We start from the raw sequence: 24,734 nt of genomic DNA on the forward strand, positions 1-24,734 counted from the left end.
TTATTTATTTATTTTTGCAGCACAACATACAAACATAGGTCCCGTTTGTTTGGAGTTATAAGAAGGGGATTGAGACTACTAATACCTTATGGCCATATTTGTTTGGGCAGACTGGATTAGCATTCTCATGACTAATAGTCCTAGGACTACGAATCCGTTGGATTATGTATATTATCTTAACTAATAGTCAAGTTTAAAATAATTAGTCTGTACTTCAATTGTTTAACCAAATATCAGATTAATAATTTTATTGGACTATTAGTCCAATCCCAAACTCATGTCCACCCAAACAAACATGGCCTATTTGTTTTGAGAGATGGTCTTGGGACTACTAATACCTTGGTATTATTAATATCATTGGAAGGGAGATTCATAGTGAGTAGGTAGAGATGGTATTAGAAAAATAGTAAGGGGATTAGAAATTTTTTTATTTTTTTATTTTGTATATATTAAATTTTTTTTAAAAATATTAATGTTTAATTTTTATATTTTTTATTTATTTTATTATTTTATATAAAAATAATTTAATAATTTTTTACTGTTAATTCTCTTACTAACAATTGCTTGCTTCTCTGGAAAAGAGTGAAATTTTTTTTGAAAATAGTTTCTAGTTTGTATGCTCTGTGACCGCCCACCAGTAGAAAAAGCGAAGCGAAGCGCACACTTCTCCTCATCCCACCAATGGATCCAAAAACAGGAGGAATGGCGAGGAGGGAGAGTGTTATCGAGCACAAGGTACACGCGAGGGTAGGACTCCTTGGAAACCCTAGCGATGTCTACTATGGCCGCACTATCTCTTTCAGCCTCTCAAACTTCTCTGCCTCCGTCCAATTACAGCCCTCTCACGACCTCATCATCTCCCCTCACCCTACTCACGATCTCGTCCAATTCCATTCCCTCCCCCATCTGGTACTCTGTGTGTGTGTGTTCTGATTGGGTTTATTGATCTGATTTACTCTCATCGTTGATACTTTATATTGTTGTTGAGCGATCTGCGAAATTTTGATCGACTCTATTGATGGCACTTGCTTGCTAGCTACTCCTTTGTATGTTGATTAGATTTTTATTTTAATTGTATGATTAGAGCTTCATTGGTAAATTTATTTACTTATTTTTAGTTACATTTATTGTAGAAATTTTTTATGAATTGGAACTTGATGATTCCTAGGTAATGTTTTAAATTCTGATTAGTTGTTGTTGTTGTTGTTGTTGTTGTTGTTTTTTTGTTTTTTTTTTTTTTTTTATGGGATTATTAGCGTTATTTGTTTTGGGGCTTTGTTATTGAATTGGTTATGGGTGGTTGATTTCATTCATCTGATTGCTATCTTTACAATGTGATGACATTGACAGTGACACATAGTTAAAACAGCTGAAGCATTCATTCCTACTGTGAAATGTTCTATTTTATGTCACTTACTGATTCGACATGGGTGCTTCACTCATTTTGAATATGTTACTTAGAGGAATGGGAATGGAAAGGTTGTGTACGCCACATGCTCTAAAATGTGGTATGATAGGGGTAGGGTTGTATAGATGACATTATTAGAATTTAACAGACTAATAATTACTAAATATGATAGCAATCACATTTTAATAGTTAGACATCCAATAAAATATAGTCATAAAATAAAAATGAAAAAAATACAGTTCTAGAAATATTACCGTTCATTCGTTCTATATTTGGTTATGCAAACATTCCATTCTCTCTAAATTTTAGTTAATTATATTTGTTTTTTTTTCCCTCCCATAAAATACATTTAAAGAAATATATAGGATCAATTTTGGGATCGCTAAATTTTCTGTTTTGAAACAAAAGTGTACCATATTTTGGAGCGTGTTCCAAAAGTAACACTATTATGAACTGTGAAGTAACGACATAACGTGTTTCACCCCCTTGTCAAGCAATTTACTTTACTCTCTCTCTCTCTCTCTCTCTCTCTCTCTCTCTCTCTCTCTCTCTCTCTCTCTCATCAGATTACTTGTATTGATTTTTATTTTTTTTAGAAAGTAATTGTGAAATGCACGAACAATTTGGACTAAACTTGAGCTTTTTGAAGCTCATTGTGATTGGAGGTTACCTTGAAACTCTTGTTGTTTGGGAAGGGAGGAGGTGGGGATTCCTGTATTTCTATCTGTAATTGAGAAAATTGTTTGTCGAAAAGTAGGGATTTGATTCCTCGTTTTTTGATGTTCCTCGTGCTTGTGCATGCATATGATTTTGAATTAGAATGAGAAATGAGTTCTTCTCATACTTTTTATCTTTCAGGTCTATAGGTTGGACAATGAAGGTTACTATGGAGGTGTGCGTTTGCTTATGGCAGTTTGTAAAGTTTTTCACAATTATTGCAAAGACAACTTGATCGATCTTGAGGGAGGGAATTTCACTCTATCATATGATACTAATATTCCTCGCCAGGTGAAACTTTCAACCAACAAATTACAATTCATTGTCCTAATATCCCCTAGTAACTGTATAAGTCACTGATATAGCTGCCGTGAAAATTTTCCAATAGCTTTAATCGTCCCTCAATAGGTTATGATATTGATTTGGAACTTGTGTTCAACTTTTTCATTCAAAGAGTCATATGTTACTCTATGTTTTCTCTCTCTCCGCACACCCATTCCCCTCTTGTTGTAAACTCAGAAAAGAGACATAAGCAGTACAAGGAGAGATATTCATATGGAGAGGTTCTCTTTGCAAGGTTGTTCTGGTTACTTGTATTAGGTAAGGCCATCACCTTTATGGTAATCTTCTACTCAACGCAACTCAGATAAGCCTTTGTACCAATTATTTTGGGTCCGCTACATGGATCCAATTACCTCTGGTTGATTTTATTTGAAATCGTATCTTCTGTTAAGTTTAAGGTATGCCTGCCATTTCTTATTACCTCAACCCATTTTCTCCTTGGTTATACTCTACTTCTTTCCCTACCCCATGTGGATCCAATCACTCCACTCCTTGTAGGACCAGTAATTGGTCTACGTGTACATGATCCAATCATCACACTCCTTGTAGGACCAGTAATTGGTCTACCTGTACATGACAAGTCTTGTTACTCCAAAAATAAATAAATAAGTAACTTCTGTGCATGTCAGCTGAAAGATTGGTTTACTTGCATTTATTTTAAACCAACAGTATGCTTAAGTCATAAAGTAGCTTTAACTTTAATTTTTTTTTTTAATAGTACATAGCATCTAATTTTATTAAATGTAAGTTACAGTTATGTTTGCCCCTTCCATATTTATATTGTCTGATGGTTTATTTGTATGCATATGAATTTTTTTTTGTTATTTCTCCCCTTTGGAGAGTGAGGCTTGCGACTTGTGCATCACAGCTTTTGACGTTCCTTGCACAGATTGCAAACAAAGAAAGACACTAAAATAAAAAAATGAAGCTCTAACTACTGTCAATCATCTCTGGAGCCTGGAGGTGTTATTGTATTCTGTGAACAATCCCTTAAACTATGTCCCTCTTGAGGCTGCTTACTGCTTTTCTATTGGCATCATTACTGATGTTGCCTTTAGCTGTTCCCATTTTCATCTTTGAGACACTTGTCTTCTGAACATCTTTTCCATTGGATGTTTCAAGTAGTTGCCCCAAAAGGATACTAACATTTTTGTTGTTAACCATAATTAGTTTGTACATTTGTTCATTGTCTTATTGTGGATTTCATTCATGTGATTTTCTTATTTTAGAACTCACTGGCTCAAAGATATCCTTTATTTAATACTTCTCCATATATGCAATTAACAAATAATCATCAACACGTAATATTTTCTGAAAATAATATAGAATCTTGTGCTTTACTTGTTAGCCTTAATTACTACATCTCATTATAATATTCCCATATGTTTAGTTAAATATATGGAAGAATAAAATTGAAAACCTCGACTGTTGTGCACTGGTCAATCTTTTACGCTCAAGCATTCTGATTTATTTAATAAAAAGTTGTAGAATACTTGAGATTGAGAAACTTAGGCTGTGTTTGGTTAGCTTCTACAAACATATTTCCACCCCTTGTTTTGAGTGTCTTGTTTGTTTAGAGTTTTTAAAAATTAGGCTTTGTTTGGTGGGACTTTTGAAATTTAATTCTACCCCTTAGTTTGAGTGTATTGTTTGGTTACAGCTTTAGAAAATTAATTTCACACCCATTTTTCAAAACACCAAATTTTCAATATTATATGTCACATCACTTAAAACTCATAACTAAACAAATTTTTCACGCTCAAATCATAATTCCAAAACTCACAAACTCAAAATATAATTCTATTCTCAAATCATAATTTTTTTTATTTTTTTTTTTTTTAGATTCATAAGAAACATAGAACAAGAAAGAAGTTCAGATACAGCAAACAGAGGGCTAGTCCCTCTCAACACTAGCTCCAGTCATGTCTTCAATAAGGAAAATAGTAATTTCAGGTGGGGGGTTGTCAAGAAAAACAACATGTTCATTTTTTTCCACTCCCAAGTTAGCTAGGAGGTCAGCAGCTTTGTTTCCCTCACGCAGGGTGTGCTGAAGAGAGCTGTTGCTTCTTCTAAGTAGGAACTTGGCATCTTCGATGAGAGCTTTATATGGGGAATTATGGTCTGGACCATGCAGAATTTGGTTGATTGCCTGGGCAGAATCAGATTCAATTTGTACATCTCTAGATCCTTTCTGAAAGAGTATGGTCAAGCCTCGGTAAATGGCCCAAATCTCTGCCTCCAAGCTGGAGCAATGTCCGAGCTTTCCATAGTATCCCCAAACCCAATTACCAGTTTCATCTCGCAGCAGTCCCCCATAGCCGGCCTGTCCTGGGTTGCCTTTCAAACATCCATCAGTATTGAGCTTTAGTTTACCTGCAGTTGGGCAACACCAATGAATTAGATTAGGAATTGCAGGGGATGGGCAGAGAGGGGATAGAAAGGCCTCCTCAATCTCTTGAACATATTGGAAGATGTTCTTAAGATTGAGCTGAAGTGGGTTGGACAGATTGTCAAAAATCAGTTTGTTTCGGTCTTTCCAAATATGCCATAGAGTAACAATGAAAACAAGGTACCATTTTTTCCCATAAAAGAATTTTTTGCTTTTCATATTCACAATAACCCATTCAGGTAGAGGCAATTTCTGGCCCTCTTCCCACCAAGTAATATTCTGGATGTTGGTCCAAAACTCTTTCGAGATTACACAGTCTCTGAGCAAATGTGCCATGTTCTCACTGTGATGGCCACATCTGGGGCAATCAGCAGTGGGAGCTAGATTCCTGACCAATCTTAACTGGTTTGTCAATAGTCTATCTTTTAAAATCAACCAGAGAAATAGTTTCAGCTTTTGTGGGATCGAAATTTTCCAGACCCATTTCCAGTTCCTGTGATCTAAGTCAGCATTAGTAATGAATTTAAAAGCAGAGGCACAAGTAAAGTTACTAGATTCCGAAGGGGCCCAGGCAAGGATATCAGGGAAGGTAACATATATGGGTCTGTGCATCGTTAGGATTTCAGTGAGGTCTTGTTTGGAAACAAGAGTAGACAAAGTAGTGATGTCCCAATTACCTTTTGCATCTAAAATGGAGCTAACCTTGACAGAGTCATCAACCGGGTATCTGCTATTCTGTTGGGATAGAGGTTGAGAACCACACCACCAATCAGTCCAGAGGGATATGTTCTTCCCATCCCCAACAATCCATTTAATTCCCTTCCTAAGGATGTGCCTAACCTTACAGATACTTCTTCAATAGTGAGAAGAGTTTTTCTTCATAGGCCAAGTAAAAAGGTTATGTTGGTGCAGGTACTTGGTGTGAAGAACTTGACACCAAAGGTTATTATTATCACTCAAGATTTTCCATCCAAGTTTGATTAGGAGGGTGGTATCTGATCTCTAGCTTTCCTGATACCAAGACCACCATCAGCCTTGCTTTGACACACATTATCCCAATTAACCAAGTGAACCTTTTTTTGAGTGTCAGAATCTCCCCACAAGAAATTTCGATTAAGTCTGTCAATGTCATCACAAAGTTTTCTAGGGAGTTCCATGGTTTGCATGGTATAGGTGGGTATGGCAGAGGTTACAGCTTGTATAAGGGTTGCTCTACCAGCTAGGCTAAGGGTTCTAGCTTTCCAACCTGAGAGTTTGGTTTTTATCTTATCTAAGATGTCATTGAACAAGTGTCTGGTAACTCTCTGATGAAGAAGGGGGGAACCAAGGTATTTGCCAAGGTTGTGGGTGAGGGGAATTCCACTTTGAAAGCTAAGGGCTTTAGCATGATTCCTAGGAACATTAGGGGAAACATAGAGTTTGGATTTGAGAAGATTTACCTTCTGCCCAGACACATTGCAAAACTCAGAAAGGGTATCCATGATGATATCACAAGTAGATGAAGTAGCTTGAGCAAAAAGAATAAGATCATCAGCAAAAAACAGGTGGGATAAGGATGGGCTATGTCTGGAGGCTTTGAGTCCTTTCCAAGAGCCCTCATGAACCTTACAACGAATCATATTTGATAATCTTTCCATACAGAGAACAAAGAGGTAAGGGGAGAGAGGGTCTCCTTGTCGGAGACCTCTCCTATTTTGAATCCCATCAATGATTTCTCCATTCCATAGGATGGAAGAGTGATTATTGGTAACACAGCTCATTATCAGGTCAACCCAAGTACCATTAAGTTTAAATTCCAGAAGAGTATCTTTAATGAAGGTCCAAGAAAGTCTATCATAGGCTTTCTCTAAGTCGATTTTGAAAATCATGCCACCCTTTTTGCCTTTCTTATGCCTTAAAGTGTGCAAGATCTCTTGGGTGATAATGATATTATCCGTAGTGGTCCTACCAGGGATGAAACTACTTTGATTAGGAGAGATGATGTTGTCCAAGAGAGGTCTAATACGGCCCACAATAATCTTAGTTATAATTTTATAGTTAACATTGCACAAGCTAATGGGTCGAAATTGTGTAATAGTTTCAGGACAATCAACTTTGGGTATTAGAACAATAAGAGTTTCATTCACCTTAGGAGGCACAGTTTTGTTGCGAAAGCACTGTTTAACAAATTGACAGACAGAGTTACCTATAGACTTCCAGTAAGTCTGATAAAAAATGGCTTGCATGCCATCTTTCCCTGGCGCTTTGAAAGCACCAATGTCTGTAACAGCCCTAAGAATCTCAGCATTGGAAATGGGGGTAAGGAACCCATTATTGTCGTCATGAGTAAAATAGGATGAAGCTAAATTATTCCAGTGATCAAGTTGGATAACATCTTCACAATAAAACAGATTTTGAAAATAGTCAAGAATGGCAACCTTTATCTAATTAGTCTTAGTGAGCCAAATACCATCAGGGTTTTTGAGAGCATTAATTTTGGTTTTCCTTCTCTTATTAATAGTGGAAATGTGAAAGAACTTTGTATTTCTTTCCCCAAGAGTGATGTGCTTAGCCCTAGATTTCTGAAACCAAAGAGTTTCTTCTTGGAACAGAGTCGCATTATATTGTTTTAGAAGGTCTTGTTCAAGGACATGCAGATTATGGGAAAAGTTACTAGCTAGAGATTTTTGAATGCCCTCTATCCTCGCAAGGAGATGTCTTTTCCTCTTAAATATATTCCCAAAGACTTCTCTATTCCACACAATCACTCTACGCGTGAATTCATCAATAGATTCAAGGAGGTTATGATGCATATTAGTCCAAGAAGAGTGAATGATATCAATAAGGCCAGAGTGAGACATCCAGGCAGCTTCAAACCTGAAAGGCCTCTGAGTAGGATTAAGAGGATGCACACCTTGGGTATAGACTAGCAGAGGGGAGTGGTCTGAGTAGGTGCGAGGGAGGATCCTCACAGTTGCTTCTGGAAACATAGTTCTCCATTCAGGATTGCTTAGGGCTCTATCAAGTCTCTCCATAGTGTTAGCCAAACCTTGGCGATTGTTGGTCCATGTCATTTTGGGCCCTGTGCTACCCAAATCGACTAAGTTACAGTTGTTGATCCTCTCTAAAAACTTCTGTGTTCTTGCAGAGGTTGTAGGTGAGGTGAAGCTTCGACGTTCTCCCTGATTCGCATAGTCGTTGAAGTCCCCAGCGACCAACCAAGGCTTAGACATGGTTGCTGCCACCTTTTCCAAATCATCCCACAGTTTCTCCCTCAGGACAGGGTTTGGACTGGCATAGACGGCAGCAAGGACCCATTCCTCAAAATCTTCTTTATGAATAGTGGCATGAATAGCTTGGGGACTTACCGAAGAGGCTCTTACATTGACCTGAGTAGTGTCCCAAATGATCCAAATCCCTCCTACTCTGCCGACAGGGTCAACAAAGGTTGAGGCTGTGAATCCCAGGCGGTTAAAGAAATCTCCCATGGAGCTAAAAGGCACTTTAGTCTCCATAAGTATGATGATCTCAGGTTTATGGGTACGGATGATCTCCACAAAATTCCGTTTGAAATTGTTATTACCGGCGCCGCGGCAATTCCAGAAAAGAAGTTTAAATAAATCTATAGAAGGGAATTGAAGGGGTGATTCAGTTACCAGATCTTTAACAATGGTTCGAATCCTTCGCCGATCTACCTCTGCTGACCTCATGGAGGCAAGTTGGATCGAGTGCAGAGGACTCTGGTGCTGAGTTGCCCAGGTTGGGGCGATTGTCATTCGGAGTTGTTCTATCCACCAGATGAAAGCGATTAGGTGAGTTACTTCATTCTCGGGTTCTAACAAAAGGCTCACAGTATCCTGTTGATTCCGATGCTCGATCACCTCCGGGGGGGAGTTTTCCCGGGTCATGTGATCTGCTCTCTCCATCATTTGTTTCACCTGGGTCTAGTGGTTCCCGATCTGGGTGTAAAGGATGAATAGGGTTGGGACTGGGTTTGTAACTGGTGGGTAAGAAAAAGTAGAGATTGGGTTAACTTCAACCATAGTAGAGTCTGCTGGACTTGGGGTGGTTTCCAATGTAATGAACATGTCAGAGGTGTTCTGTTGAAATTGATTCGCAGTGAGATGTGTTGTCATCTTGGTTTGATCACGAGAAGTGCCCTCTGCTTGCAGAACAATGGCGTGTGAGGCTGAACTTTCCCCCATTTGCTGCCAGACAACTTGCTGGTTGCTACGGGTGCCTATCTCCTTAGCTCTATTATGCTGGAGCCCTTGTTGATGTTTACCCTTGGAAGCTGGATTTTGTATTGGACCACTTAAGGGGCTGGGTTCTCCTTGGGCTTTTCCCCCTGTATGTTGAGTAGTCTGCCTACCCGTTTGAGCAGAACCAAGTCCATCTTGGCCCTCTTCCAAATACCGAAACGGATTGGTGTTAGTAACTGTGCTAGTGGGGTTTTGGGCCCTTTTGTGTTGGGCTGGTCTCTTAGGGCGTTTAGTCACTAACATCCATGGGCCAAAAGCAACATCTTCTTCAGGAGGCTGGTGCAGGTGGCCGTTATCAATCACAGGTGAATGCTCAGATGTAGCAGTACCGGAAACGGCTATATTTTCCACCACCGGTGGAGCACTGGTGGATTTGAAACGACATGCCTCCTTACGGTGATCAATTCTGCCACAGAGAAAGCAGAAAGAATGCAAAGATTCATATTCAATGTTATATACCCTACCCTCTAAAAAGAATTTGGGCTTTAACGATTTGCTAAGATCTATCTCAACACAAACTCGAGCAAATTTTCCCCGTGTCGCCATCGCAGTATTCCAATCAATTTTAAGAGGTTTACCAATAATTTTGGCTATTGCAAATAGAACTTTTTCTTGATAGTACTCAATCGGAAGCTCAGGAAACCGAACCCAAACTGCGGTTGTGGTTTCAAATGCTTCCGATGGTCTAAAATTAGGTTCCCAACGTCGCACAGTTATGTAGTGATCCATGATGACCCAAGGTCCACCTGTGAAGACATTAGCAAAGTCAGTCGGATCTGAAAATTTAAATAGAAAATAGTTGCAACCCAGGTCAATTGCATTAAATTCACCCTGGAGACCCCAGAGATTTCTGACTCTGGAGCAGAGCATTTTGTAGCCAATATGTTTCCCTAACAATTGGATAATAAGGGCATTCTCCCATGGTTTCCTAATCTTATCCAGAAGCTTCTTGGGGAGAGATATTGAAGGGAGGCCCTGCTGCTCTGAAGAGGTTCCTTGTATAGTAGTCTGGTCCTTTGGATCGTCATCATCCTCCTCATCAGACGATAGAATATCCACTCTACTGTCAAAGATGTAGTCTTTATTATGAGCAGAAGTTAAGGCTTCTTTGAAAGACTTAGGAGGGGCAGAACCCATATCTTGGCGTCTTTGATCGCCAAGATCATCCGTGGGGAGTTCTGTTTCCATATCAATCGCCTTGCCTTTGCTGCCTTCCGTGGTAGACTCGGAGCTTTTGATTTTCTTTGTACTTCTGATCAAATGATCTTCTTCTTCGGAAGATTTTCCTTGTGTGAGTGATTCACAGTGAACAGGAGATTGCATCTTCTCAGGAATTCTTTTCTGCAGTAGCCCTCTCTATCTCTGGTGCACTTCAATTATTAAATCATAATTCTAAAACTCTACCAAACGCAACCTTAATTTCACACCTACTTTTGAAAACTCTTTCCAAGGCGGAAAAATTTAGGCTAACCGGTTGGCCTCCCAGACGTTCGGCCGGTTGACCGGAACAATGCTATTTTATTTATTTAATTTTTTTTTTACAACTGACACCTGTTATTTTTTATATTTTAAATATAAAAAAAAATCGGAATTTTTAAAAAAAATTTATGAGCTTTGAATAGAATTTTGAGTTGTGTGTTTAGTCATGAATTATAAGTTTTTGTATCAAATATCATATGTCATATCAAAAATTCAAAACTCTTTTCAAAACTCATAACCAAACAAATTTTCCACACTCAAATCATAATTCCAAAACTCACAAACTCAAAATACACTTTATTCTCAAATCATAATTCCAAAACTCTTCCAAACACCACCTTAAGTGTTCACTTGTTCGAACAACTATAACAACTGTTTGCAGTCATGTTGTTTGATATCATGCCTTGGACTTGCTGAGAATGTAATGGGTTTTGACTTCCAATACATATATTTTATTGTATTTTGCAAAATGGACATCATTGAAACTCATATACCCCCTAAACCACAACTGGTTAGAGTTTTATTCCATTGTTTTGCTTGTAAATGACAACAGGGCACTTGTGTTTCTGTTTACATATTTTGAACAAAAATAATTTCAACAGTTTTGTGGCTGTCACTATTCTTTCTAGCATACCATGTTGATCAGTACTTCTCACTTTCAACTGTCCATTTTATGGCAAGACATGGCTTAAATTACTATTTATTTTATTTTATTTTATGTTTCAGACAGGGCTTTCTGGTTCCAGTGCTATTGTATGTGCTGCACTTAACTGCCTTCTTGACTTCTATAAGGTTAGGCATTTGATTAAAGTAGAGGTCAGACCAAACCTTGTCCTCGATGCAGAGAAGGAACTTGGGATTGTTGCTGGTCTGCAGGACAGGGTAGCACAGGTCTATGGGGGTCTTGTTTACATGGTAAGTGAGCTGAAAGCATAGATGTTGCATAAATTTTAAATCAGTATCTAAGCCATTAAACTTTTGTTGGTTGTAGGATTTTGGCAAGAAATACATGGATGACTTGGGCCATGGAATGTATACACCCATGGATATCAATCTTCTCCCACCTCTCCATCTTATCTATGCTGAGAATCCAAGTGATTCTGGAAAGGTTAGAATATGGCTCTCTCTCAGTTCCTATCATTTTATTTTATTTTATGTTCTATTCCTTATGGACAAGATAATCTACCTTACACGAAAAATTAAGTAGTTGTACTACATTTCTTAGCTATCCATATTTATGGAGAATTGGACAATCATTTCTAACCTAGAGAAACTCTTTTCTAAAGGGAAACAAACATGATATGGGCATGAATTTAGTATGAAAATAATGGAAATGTTACACTTTTGAGAAATGTTTTAAATATGTTTTGGGGTAATGTATTTGGAAATTGAATTGAAACTGTAAAAGAAATTTACGAAAAACTGAGAAGAAACTTTGCAAAAACTACTTGGAAATTCTTAAACTACGCAGAAATTACTCTAGAAAAACTTTAAAATATGATACTGTTGTAAATATATGGATTAATGGAAGACCACCATGATCTTTTCAAGGCATATGTTTAAGAATGTGCTCAATGTTAGCACAAGCTACATATATGCATCTTGGCCAGAGGGAGCCACAATCACTACTTTAGAATTAGAGTTGAGTTGATTTTTACAGTAGGTCTTCCATTTTAGATAATATAATATGGTATGAACTTCTCTGATTTTTTGAAGATAGACAAACTTATAAAATAATAATAAAAGCCACGTTTCCAGTGATCTCGTGTCTATAGTTTTTGTTAGAGAACCTTGATTTGTGATGATATCTGCTGTGTTGTAAAAGGTTCCTGGCAACTTCTCTTCACACTCCTTTTTTGTCAGAAGGTTGTTCTTTTGGCATACTATTGTGGACTTTGATTTTCTTGATTGGTTGAAAGCTATATATTGATTGCACATAACATATGTTAGTAGATTTTTATAATAAATGTTTGTGGCACAAGCAACTTTGTGGCATGAGGTTAGGCTAGAAATCTGCTTTCTGTCATCTAAATTGTGGGTTTCAGAGGATTGCATCCAATATTGGGTTGGAATGCCCATTTTTCACAAAATATTTATCTATGCAGGTACACAGTACAGTCCGGAAAAGGTGGCTTGATGGTGACAAGTTCATAATATCGTCAATGGAATTAGTTGCAAATATAGCTTTAGAAGGACAGACAGCGTTATTGGAAAAGAACCATACCAAATTTGCAGACCTCATGAACCGTAATTTTGACCTTCGAAGGTAAAGTACCTGTGGTATCCAACAGTTTTAAATGACAGTCGGGTGAACATGCTATTTCTGCCACCTGAATTGTAATGCCGAATCATTCCTCACAAATAGGCACATATTTCATTTATTATTGAACTAGTTTTTGGACCTTACACAGGGCCATGTTTGGAGACAATGCTCTTGGTGCTTTAAACATAAAGATGGTGGAGACAGCTCGAAGTGTGGGTGCTGCAGCAAAGTTTACTGGTAGTGGTGGTGCTGTGGTTGCATTCTGTCCCAACGGACCTTCACAAGTAAAGCTTCTAGTGGATGCGTGTCAAAAAGTTGGATTTGTCATTCAGCCGATTGAAGTGGTTCCTTCTTGTCTAAACGAGATTGATCTGAAAACCCTATCACCACAGTAGATGTAACTTGAGATCAAGGTACTCCTATTTCCTTCGATCTATTTCTTACCCTAAAAAAGCCCCCCCACCATTTTCCTTGGTTGAACCTTGATAGCCATTTTTTTAAAAATAAACTAAAAAACTGTAATTATATTTTAGTAAGTAGTGAAATGTCTAGCACATGAATTGGGATCAGTTACATTGTTAAGTGTTACATTTTCTTTTTTATCACAATATTCCAAGTTAGCATTTTCATTTAACAGTGATTTATTGTTATTTTTGGGTATGCAGAGCATTACTCTTACTGAAGAGTATTATCTACCATTAATTTAAAAGAACAAAAAGATTGGATATATCTTCAAAAGAAAATCTTCCTTGCCAAAATAAATTACAGCGAAAAAAAATCTTCTTTCACTCAGAAGATGGATACTTCCATTACACAAAACTTGCTCAATCAGATTACTTTTTTTGGATGATTCAATAGCCATCTCTGAGAAAGAAGAATCTACGGTAACAGCAGTTTTTACTGTAATATGCTTTGCCATTGTTGCTATGATTCAGTGGTTAACATACAGAAGACCTGATTTGAACTCCCTTCTCCGAGCACTCAGCTGCCCGGTTCCATTAATTATCGCACAACGATGACAAGAGCTCATGTGGCGATGCCCAAACTGGAAGATCAAGTAATGATTGCTTCATGCTCTCCTCTTGCAAATTGCAAATGGCTTCGGCCATATCACAAAGGTTAGACACACTTTGAATAACTGCTTCTTCTGTTTCTGCCTGCAAAATGCAAAGTTCAGAGCCAACCAATCACAACAAATCTCAAATCTTCTGGGGCTTTAAAATTTGAACAATATTTAAAACTGCTACAATTAATTAATTTGCTGTTCAGCACGATTAGCTCTGTTTGGCTGCTGAGAAATTATGTGAAAGAAAACAGACTGAAATTTTCAATCTTTTTTTTTTAAATACCCAACTGCTCCTAATTGCATACTTGGTTTAGCTGGAACTGCGTTTTCCCATTATCTGCAAACCAAAACAAATAATACGTGATAAAATATTTTAATCTTTTAATTTTTTTTTTTACTCCTATTTATTTTCTTTCATTTTCCGCAGTTTTCTGGGCAACCGAACAGTTAGAATGACAAACGTAAACTTTACCCGATGTAACAAGTCGTCGAGGAGTCGTTCACCGCCAGTGTCCGACGACTTCTCCGACAGGGCCGGCGGCGGCGGCGTCTGTTCGTCGCATTGTTGTTGGTTTTGGGATTTCTCTTGCAATGCCCTCAACATGTTTGATAAATGTTCCCACTGGTCAATCTCTTTCTGGTACTTGTCTCTTAGTTTCGTCAGTGCCCTTTTCTTCCTTTCCCTTCGGTTCTTCTCTTCCGCCGCCGGATCTGGTGGCGGAGGAGGAGGCGCGGAGGAGGAGGAGGAGGAAGAGGTGGGGTTGAGGCGACGGCGCTTCTTACGCTTGTAAACGAAACCATCGGCGTTGATAATAAGCTCCCACTCGTCTTCTTCCCACTCCGCTGTGGCCATGAGAGAGCGGGAAAACTAACAAATAGAAAGTGAATGAAAACCGCCAATTTGGAAAATGGAGGGAATTCACATATCGATATGTGGATGGAGGAGAGAGGAGAGAGGAGAGAGAGATAGTTAAAAAAAAAATGTTTGGTGGGTATGAGAAATTGAATTGAAATTTTAATTGGTCCGTACTTTAGTATTTTCTTCAAGCTTGTCTTTATCATAACATTACAAAATTAATTAGGCAAATGCTAATAGGGAAATTATTATTTATTTCTATGATAAGTTAGGGTGATGCTCTAACTTAATTGTTGTTAGTTGAATTAATGGGATGTAGACAATACTTTTAAGGGAAAATTAGTCTGAGGTCTCTCTCCCATATTTAGTAATGGAAGAGATCCACAATATTATTTTATGATGTCTAAGGTCCCTCAACCCCCACATTCATATATTACAGAGAAATTTCTCAAATCAAACCTCATTCTCCCCCCTCTCTCTCTCTCTCTCTCTCTCTAAAATACATACACATCATACTAACATTTTGTCGAGTGATATTACACAGTTTACGCCATGTTAAAACGCTTCAAAATGACAAAACATCAAACCTGCGTGACGCTGAATTTCTATCCCAAGCTCAATCCATAACTGAGTTGTTTTTCAAGGAAGGACCTTCTAGATTTTTCCTTTTTGATGTGGATCAGCTTATCATAAACACACCACGGAAAGCTAAGGAAATGCTCACGATTCGTTCCCTCGTTAGAGCGACCCCAATAACTGGGATGATAGGTAACATAGTACTAAGCAGATGCTTTTGCATATACGTCATCGGTTTCAGCACCTGATTCACTTCCGCTTGTGTTGAACCATGACCTTGCTTCCTTCCTCAACGACCTCACCGCAAAGCCAACATCTTTCGCAGCTTTTTTCTGGTCAAAAAATTTCAACATTGTCATAATACTGCCACTGAGTATTTCACCTTCTGTTTTGATCCCATAACAATCCATAAGGTTTCCCAACTTGTCATCATACACATTTTTCAAATGGGTATGCTTTTGTCCATTTGATTTTGGGCTGTCAAAAGTTCCAAAACTATTTTTGCATTGTTGTCTAAAAATTGGGGTTACAGTACTTTAGATGAAATCTGGGTGTAGTTTTCGAGTTGGGTTTTTATGTTTTGGAAAATGCTGGGTTTCTGTGAATGATCCTTTTGACTGTGGGTTTTGTCGGCTTTGTTTGGCAAATTACTGTCTTACAGGTTTTATCTATTACTCAAATTTCTGATCTGTACTGATTTGTGGATATATACTTAGATGTATGTTCTCTCTGTGTGTCTTTTCTGTATTTTTTGCGAATTTCTCTAGGTTGTGGAGTCCAGAGAAATTCTGGGTTGAGAGAATTTCTGCAGAAAGGTTTTGTCTGGGAATTTCTCTGGGTTAGGGAATTTCTCTGAGTATCTGTCTATGAGCGTGTTCTGGTTAGCTCCTCAATTCATCATTCTTGGGATTGGAGATGGGTTTACACTTGTTGGCCTACAAGAGTACTTCTATGATCAAGTTCCAAATTCAATGAATTTGTGTGTGTACGTGTGGTATATATATGGTGTGTGTTTGGAGTAGTGAACTGAATTTTTTTTTTTCATTTGAACTGAATTTTCTCTGGGTTGAAACCAGAGAAATTCTCTGGTTTTTTAATTGAATTTTCTCTGGGAGCAACCAAGAATCAAATTTTCTCTGTACTCTGTTTTCTCTCTCTCTCTCTCTCTCTAATTTTATAAACACACTTGTGTGCTTGTTTTTATGGAATTTGATCTGGTATTGTCATAATCAATTCAGTGGGTATGGCAGTGAATGAGAGTGGGAGTGGAGGCAATGGTTCATGGTTGATAAATTCCGAAGTCAGAGAAATTTGGTGAAAACACATTTTCTCTGACAGTGTCCATGAAAGGCTAAGGAGGCCAGAGAAATTCAAAATTTCTCTGAACCAATTTTCTCTGACTTGAATTTTCTCTGGACCAATTTTCTCTGGATTGATGTTGAGGGACCTTAGACATCATGAAAATATTTGATGTCCTTTATACTATAAAATCATAATATCAGGGACCTTAAAAAAAATACCCCTACTTTTAATAAATGGTGTGGAGTAATATTTTAAAACAAAAAAGAGTAAAAAATAATCGTTTTTTTGAAAATTTTAACACAAGACAACGTTGCTGTTTGATGCAACTTATTGTAAATTAAAAATTGATAATATTTGTTTTTTAATAAATGGTGTAGAGTACTATTTTTAGACAAAAAAAGGGTAAATAATACTAATTTTTAAAAAAAAAAAAATTAACACAAGATAGTGGTTCTGTTTGGTACGGTTTATTGTAAGCTAAAAGTTGATAATCAAAAATCAGAAACCAAAAAATTCATTCTCCAGCTTTTAAATAATCAATTTTTCTTAACATATTTAAGTTATTTCTGCCTAAAAAACTACAGACAAAAGTTACACTAGATAGTTTGGCATAAATTTCTAAATTAAAATAAATTATAATCACCTCTATAATCCACGCTAAACACCCCGGTGTATATTATTAGAATTAATTGCAATGTTTTATTCTTAAATATTGTGTGATTTTGATTTTTAATATTTTAATTATGTAAATTTAATTATTATTTTTAATATATAGAAAATGAGTAAGGTTAGGAGTATCAAATGAATTATTAAAATTTCACCAAATAATCACATAATAGTGTGCGAGTGATTTGATAATTTATATGGTATTCCTATTTATTTATTTTTTTTATATATTTTATGGAAGGACGATTTACATTAACAGTCCTTATAATTTAAGATTTGTGTCACTTTGATCTCTAATTTTTCAATTGCAATACATTTAATTCTGAATTTTAAATCTTGTTCCAAATAAGGACAATTGAAGATATCATTACTTAATTTTAATGAAAAAATTGTTAATTTGTAAAATATAAACTAATTTGATAAAATAAATGTCAAAAAAATATTTTAAAATTATTTTTATCCACTAAAGTTAAAATTATGTAAAATTGATAAATTTTTTAGACATATATTTATTTTTTTATCAAATTGATTTTTATTATGTATTTGGATTGGATGATGATCATATAATAAGTGGTTGTTTTTATTTTTATTAAATTAATTTCTGTTTTTTTTAAAGTCAAATATGGTGACAATTTTGATATGATTATTAAATCAATTTTATTAAATAAAAAATTCCAAAATTAAAAAAATTTATATATTAAATATATAAATTACAAATTAAAATCTTAACAATTACTCATTACATGATTATCATCTAAACATATAATAAAAGTTAATTTGATAAAACAAATAAATAAATAAATGTCTAAAAAATTTATTAATTTTACATAATTTTATTTATGATGAGTAAAAATATTTTTTTAATATTTATTTTTATCAAATTAATTTATATTTTATCAAATTAATAATTTTATATTTAAGTAAGTAATAACTTTAATTATTCTTATTTAAAATAAAATTTAAAAATAAGATCAAATATGTCGTGAAAAATCATAACATATTCGCCCTTGATGAAATTTTGAAGCACTCATCGTCAGGGTGCATACGAAGTGCAGTAGCAGTCGAAAGTTCATTACATCACAGAGATCAAACCAAACCTAATCATAAAAACACGCACGAATTGAGAATAAACGGCAATGCAAAACTGATGAATCAACCATGAAGTCAATCTACTTATCCCACATTTCTCTCATCTTCCTCCGCCATAAACCTATACCTAAATCTAAACCCAGACCCCTACTAGTACTACTACCCTCAACACTCTCTCTCCTCCACTCCAATCCCATTCTTTCACCACGACGACCCTTTTCCACCACTTCAACCCCATACCCACTTCAATACGATCTCATAATCTCTCGCTCCAACTCTTCACCCAATCCCCGCCACCGCCAACCCCTCCAAATCCCTCAATCCAATCCCACCGACTCGCCAAACTCAGACCCCGATTCAGAATTGGGATTCGATGACTGGGTCGATCGGAAACTAACATCCCCATCCTCGGAAACCGATAAACTCAGACCCGTATTATTGGGTGATTTAGAGATGGACAAGTCTAAGAGGAAGTACTTGAATAAGAGGCGGAAGAGAATGTATGGGTCGGACTCTGATGATGAAAATAGGCGTGGTAACGATGACCAGTATGTTGAATTGAAGCCTGAAGTCGTTGAGTTTCGCACATTGCATAAGAGAGAAGAGGAGTTGTATTTCTACGATGCGTTTGCGTATCCTTGGGAGAAGGATAAGCATTATAGGATGGTGTATCAGTTGGAGAAGAAGTATTTTCCTGATCAGTGTTTCGATAAGGCGTTTCTTCAACCCGGTGAATCGAATTCCAATTCCAATTCCAATTCGAATTCGAATGCGAAAGTGGATAGGAAGAATAAGAGAATGGGTAACAGTGGGCAGTTGAAAGATATGGCTGTGGATGGAAGTGATGAGAAGGGTTTGGTTTTCTTTGAGGATGTAGAGAAGGGAATGGATGAGAGAGATAAAGGGTTGGGAAAGGATGTTAAAATTGATGTTTCGGAGAAGAAAGTTGAGGAGTTCTTCAAGTGTTTGAAGAAAGTCCCCAATAAGGATGTTGAAGTTGCTAATGCAGAGCCATTTGTTTCGACAAGGAGTACTGGGCTACCCCCAAAATGGGATAGTCCCAGTGGAACTGTTGTTCTAGTCAATAAACCCAAAGGTGAGTGAATCTTAGCTTTAATTTTTTTTGTCAAATTTAATATCTTTGTGACGGAAATAGGTATATATATTGATTTTGTTGATCTTTATGGAGCTTTATGTTTGCCTTTGCGACCAATATGATTAATTTCTTCAATTGTTAGGGAGGTATAGGGATTTAGAGTACTATGTGATGTGAACAGGCAGTCAGATTCACTGACTCAATATACAAGGTAGAATTGTTAACATAAAGAAACTCAATGACAGAAAATCCTTCTAGTTATATCAGAGATCAAACGGATGGGTGATACACATTTTCAAGTTTCAACTCATTATTTTTGTTTTGAAGTTTGAAGAGTACTGTTGGAAAAACAACTTAATATGAGGTCCTATTATCACCTGAACTAATTCTAGATGCATCTAGGTTATTGTGAATTTTGCATCTATTCTGAGTGGAATATATTAATTTCTATGTTATTTTTTGGGGGGGAAATAGAATTACTACATGTTGATTTGTCTGTTAAAATATTCCAGAAGATAATTATAGTATGTCTGTACAGGATGGACTTCATTTACAGTTTGCGGAAAGCTGCGCCGGCTTGTCAAAGTGAAAAAGGTGATTGGTCTTTATTAAATCTGGGTGGTTGGCTTTCATATCTCCCACAGAGATGCTTCTCTCAATAATGTATTGTTATCTGTTATAGGTAGGCCATGCTGGAACTCTTGATCCTATGGCAACTGGTCTATTGATTGTATGTGTTGGTAAAGCTACAAAGCTGGTTGATAGGTAAAAATTCAAATATAATCTATTATATTCAACAGCTCTTGAGTTATCTTTTTCTTTTTGACAAGCACCATTGGTATGTGAGCATGCATTCACATCCAAGTGTATGCATTAGATTTGTGGATCCCCTCTTCTGTTAGCATGAACATGAATTAGATTTTGTTCGTCTTCAGGAAGAAATCTTCTGCTCACTAAGAATTGAAAACTTGTGACTACATTATGGCAAAATTGCTCAAATGTACTTTCTTTAAAGGTTCTGAATACATGTTTTGCAGGTATCAAGGTATGATTAAGGGTTATAGTGGAATATTCCGTTTAGGGGAGGCTACCTCAACCTGGGATGCTGATTCACTGGTGTGTTTGTATACTCCAATATTCATAAACTCTTTAGTTCCATTAACTATAATATTCATGCTATTTTCCTTTTTCCTGATATGAAACATGCGAACTAAAATATCCATGCCGCTGTATATGCATTATCCATCTGTTTTTCTTTAAAAAACACCTTTTCAACCCTATCTTTTTTCTTTTACCAAGTTGACTCGGTATTTTTTGAGGTTAGACGAGTACCTATGAGGCACAAACACATCGCACAGGGGGAAGTACATGTGTTGATCATGTGTTGGACACATGCATCTCCATGCCAAAAAAAAGGGGGGGCGGGGGGTGGGGGAGAGTGAGAGAGAGGTTCCTTTTTGGTTTTCCTCCTCAAATATGGTTTTAATTGGGTTGATCTCCATAGACTTTTTTAGTTTATAGGCAGAAAGAATGAAATGACAAAAAAAAAACACAAAAAACAAATAAAAGGCCCACTCTATCTTATGTATTTTTGGATCATTGTAAGCTGATTGACAGTCTATTGAGATGAGGCTTACATTTTTGTTGCCTTTATAGAATTGTTGTCCTGAAAAATTTGTCATTCCATTTCAATGTCTCTAATCTTACACCACCCTCTTATTCAGGTCATCCAACGTGAGCCATGGGAACACATCAAAGATGAGGACATAAAGAAAACTGCTGCATCCTTTTGTGGGGAGATATGGCAAGTTCCTCCAATGTTTTCTGCCATCAAAGTAAGTTTTCCTCCTTTATTTTGTTACAAGCTTGCTGAAACAGGAAGAGAGTCGTTGCAAAAGAATGGCATATCAGTTCCAAATGAGTTTTGTCATACAACGAAAGGAAGTGGATTGATCTATTGACTTTTGGTAATAAAAGTTTTTAATTTGGTGGATGAATATGGGACTGAAGTACTGGTATAAGAGTTATTTTCATCCTTATCCTTTTGATTTTTTCATTCAACCTTTTTTGTCCCTGCTTATGGTGTAATAAGGTATTTTTGAGATATAACTTTCTTCTTCGGCTTTTATTGGCTCAATTTTGGCATTGCTTGTATAGTATTTTGATGTAGATGATCATGCATAGTGCATATGGTTGAAGTGAGGTTACATTTAGCTAAGTTACTTCCTTTGAGACTAAATTTTGGCATCAATTGCATATTGTATTGTATTAAAACCAAAAGAATATAATTGAACTTTGACAATACTTGGATGTAGATTGTTGCCTATAGCACAGTTCAGTTAAGTAAAGTTACATATAGGTTAGTTACTTAAGTTTGACTTAATGTTACATGAACAAGTTGTGAACCTTTTGGACGCAACATCACAAGGGTGGGAACATGCACACTACCATTTTGAAACTAGATATGCACTTAAAGTCAAAATGCATTGCCAGTAGGAGTGTTAAACAGAGAACGGAATTTTTTTTATATTTCTTTGCTTCATGTTTACTTGGATATACAGACCCAGTTATTGTAGCGTGATGGAGATGAAGTATTGATACATAACCAAAAAATGAAAAAGACCAGGCAAACAGGAAGAACAAAAAATGATAAAAGCGCACACACACAGACCCTTTGCTTGTCAAAGGTTGTAAGATATAAATATGAATGCAAACCTGAATTCAGCTGTGTTCTTTTTGCCTAGAATTTGAGAAGAAAATGTATGAAACACATCCATGTGGCATTAACTAGGATTGATAATCATATCATTTTATTTATTTATTCATAGGAAATTGCTCACAAATTTTTAGGTTGTAATTATTCCTTGTGAGATATATAATTAATATTTTCCTTCACGTTCCTTAGAATTATGTGTGACGATGATATGGTATTGAAATGGTATTGTGTGGTTGTATGATTGCTTATATGTTTCTACACCTTGTGATAGGTTGGGGGTGAGAAGATGTATGAAAAAGCAAGAAGAGGAGAAAGCATTGAACTTTCACCGAGGCGGATTTCAATTTTCCAGTTTGATATCGAGCGAAGTTTAGATGACAGGTTGTCTAAAGCTCAGCTTGTTGCTTCTGTATAACCTATTTATCACATTAATGTTGTCATGTACTAATTGTGGGTTTTGTATATGGTGGTTCTGCTAGCCTGAGATGGATCTTATTTTGAATTCTTGCAATTCTTTCTTTCAGTGATAAAAACAAATAAATGTCATGCTAATTGTGCTCAAATAATTTCACATTGGTGATTACCCTTTGAAAATTAGATCAAACGCAGTTTGAAAATGAAAATAAATTAATATTCCGGAACTTTTGAGAACCTTTCTCTCATTAGTGGGAAACAAAGATATAATTTATGTGTATGGTTTTATGCATATTAGGAAAAGTGTCTATATGAACTAACAAAGGACATTGACTGATGAAGTTGATATGTTACATACTATCAGGTAGCAATAATCTTTTTGTTTTTGTAAGTTTGTCTTATTTTTTGTCTTATTTATTGCAGACAAAATTTGATTTTCCGGGTGACATGCTCAAAGGGGACATATATTCGATCTCTTTGTGCAGATCTTGGGAAGGCTCTGAACAGGTAGTGTAAATGGTCAATTCTCATTTATCAAAAAAAAAAAAAGTCAATTCTTATTTTTTGTGCCTGTGTGATTTCTTTGGTCATTGTTCTAGCATCTCTCTCTCTCTCTCTCTCTCTCTCTCTCTGTGGTCGTTCCACTGAAAGAACGGACTGTTTCTTTGACTTCTGCCCATCTTAATTGCTTTTCAAACAAAAGCTGGAATGATGTGTCATATTGAGATTTAGTTGAGAAAGTAATTATCCAAAACATTGTATAAACATGAGAGCTGCTTCTTTAGAGTTTTTATTACTCTTTACCCTGATATGTATAGAATCTGTTTTCCTTTGTTTACAGATACAAATTCCTCTCAAGATAGAGAATGTCATATTGATTAAAATCTCTATATTGCATTTATATAGCTATTTTCTCCAATCTTCACTTCAGTAGAAATAACCATGACTGAATGTTTTTTTCGCAGTTGTGCTCATTTAATAGCTTTGAGAAGAGATTCAATTGGTAAGGCCGTTTCCTTACACTCAAGTTTCTAGTGTAGTTCCAATCTTTTGCATTGCTTGTTTGCCTTCGTTATATTATCTATATAGGAGTTATATAATTTCAAAATTTTTATGTTGATTGAATGTGAAATCTTGTACAGTAAAAGATGAATTCAATCACTAATGGGTAGTCAAACCCAAAAGATGTTGTGAGGTTCATAAAGCACATTTTTAATCACTAAACCACCCTAGGTGGTCTCTCAATCAAAATCACAGCAATGCAGCCAGGTTTGGATGCCCATATTTGAATCAGAAAAAGTCTACATCCATTTATACTTTTAAACACACACCCATAGAGAGAGTGAGTGTGGAGCCCACATTCGCTCGCACACGCACACACAATGGGCTGTTGAAAACTTGAAATATTTTATGGAAACAAGCATATAGTGTGTATGGTGGATCCAAAACAAAATTGAGCCAACTTTAGGATTGAATAGCTGCACTCAAATGTAGCCCCTGTTAGAAAAGTGTGATGGGAAAATGGAGATTGGAGGGTTTGTTGAACTCTATAAAACCATCCCTTTCAAAGAATTAAGGGGTCAAAATGAAGATGTTTCTATTGGATGAGTAGTGAGAAAAAGAAAAAAAGAAAAAGGGTTATGGTATGAAAACAAATGTACTTCGCAGCATGATTAACAATGAAAAACAATTTTATTTGAGGTCTTTTCCTCTACCCTATTTTTGAAGTGCATTGTTAATGGTTACTCATTTTTTTCTGGTGCAGGGCAATATTCAGCTGATGATGCATGGGATTTCAAAGAATTAGAAGAATCAATCACCAAAGACTATCTATAATTTATTATTATTATTTATTTATTATTATTATTTTTTGGTTGCTGCTGCTGCGTCCCAAAAATATCTGAAGCAGCAACATTGATCAAGGAACACCCTTTTTAGTCCTTTATTCTTGTATGCATGTAACAGCTGCTTCTGCATTTTATTTGTTCTTGGGTGAAAATTGTGAATGTAAAATGCTGCTGTTCCTGTGATTGTTTCTGTCATGGGATGGTTATTTCAAAATATTTACTTGTAGGTCAGTTTATGTATATATGTACTACACTCTGCATACCTAT

At 36.2% G+C, this 24,734-nt stretch overlaps 3 protein-coding genes across 7 annotated transcripts; 2 read left to right on the forward strand and 1 right to left on the reverse strand.

The window, feature by feature from the left end:
- The first annotated feature begins 539 nt into the window (after positions 1-539).
- LOC114300528 (glucuronokinase 1) lies at positions 540-13,473 on the forward strand. 4 transcript variants are annotated; one of them, XM_082900829.1, is made up of 6 exons: positions 540-909; positions 2,267-2,416; positions 11,303-11,491; positions 11,568-11,684; positions 12,682-12,842; positions 12,988-13,473. In XM_082900829.1, the coding sequence occupies exons 1-6, from the start codon at positions 682-684 to the stop codon at positions 13,232-13,234; spliced, it is 1,092 nt and encodes a 363-aa protein (XP_082756955.1). In that variant the 5' UTR covers positions 540-681; the 3' UTR covers positions 13,235-13,473. The 4 variants fall into 4 exon arrangements, with proteins under 4 accessions (XP_082756955.1, XP_082756964.1, XP_082756961.1 ...); XM_082900838.1 differs by having other exon boundaries at positions 585-747; XM_082900833.1 differs by having other exon boundaries at positions 586-909; positions 11,369-11,491.
- Positions 13,474-13,566: 93 nt separating this feature from the next.
- On the reverse strand, positions 13,567-15,073 carry LOC114300544 (cryptic loci regulator). 2 transcript variants are annotated; one of them, XM_028245416.2, is made up of 3 exons: positions 14,378-15,073; positions 14,211-14,242; positions 13,567-13,996 (listed from the first exon to the last, which is right to left on the reverse strand). In XM_028245416.2, exons 1-2 carry the CDS (start codon positions 14,756-14,758, stop codon positions 14,216-14,218), a joined length of 408 nt encoding a protein of 135 aa, XP_028101217.1. In that variant the 5' UTR covers positions 14,759-15,073; the 3' UTR covers positions 13,567-13,996; positions 14,211-14,215. The 2 variants fall into 2 exon arrangements, with proteins under 2 accessions (XP_028101217.1, XP_028101210.1); XM_028245409.2 differs by lacking the exon at positions 14,211-14,242.
- Positions 15,074-18,278: 3,205 nt separating this feature from the next.
- Positions 18,279-24,707, forward strand: LOC114300507 (Pseudouridine synthase family protein). Its single transcript, XM_082900851.1, has 9 exons — positions 18,279-19,490; positions 20,029-20,084; positions 20,173-20,255; positions 20,528-20,606; positions 21,215-21,325; positions 22,478-22,587; positions 23,044-23,127; positions 23,586-23,623; positions 24,386-24,707. Exons 1-9 carry the CDS (start codon positions 18,464-18,466, stop codon positions 24,454-24,456), a joined length of 1,659 nt encoding a protein of 552 aa, XP_082756977.1. The 5' UTR covers positions 18,279-18,463; the 3' UTR covers positions 24,457-24,707.
- Positions 24,708-24,734: the final 27 nt, after the last annotated feature.

Source organism: Camellia sinensis, chromosome 1 (assembly GCF_055761805.1).
Source record: "Camellia sinensis isolate YWXY chromosome 1, ASM5576180v1, whole genome shotgun sequence".
In the NCBI taxonomy this organism is placed as follows: domain Eukaryota; kingdom Viridiplantae; phylum Streptophyta; class Magnoliopsida; order Ericales; family Theaceae; genus Camellia; species Camellia sinensis.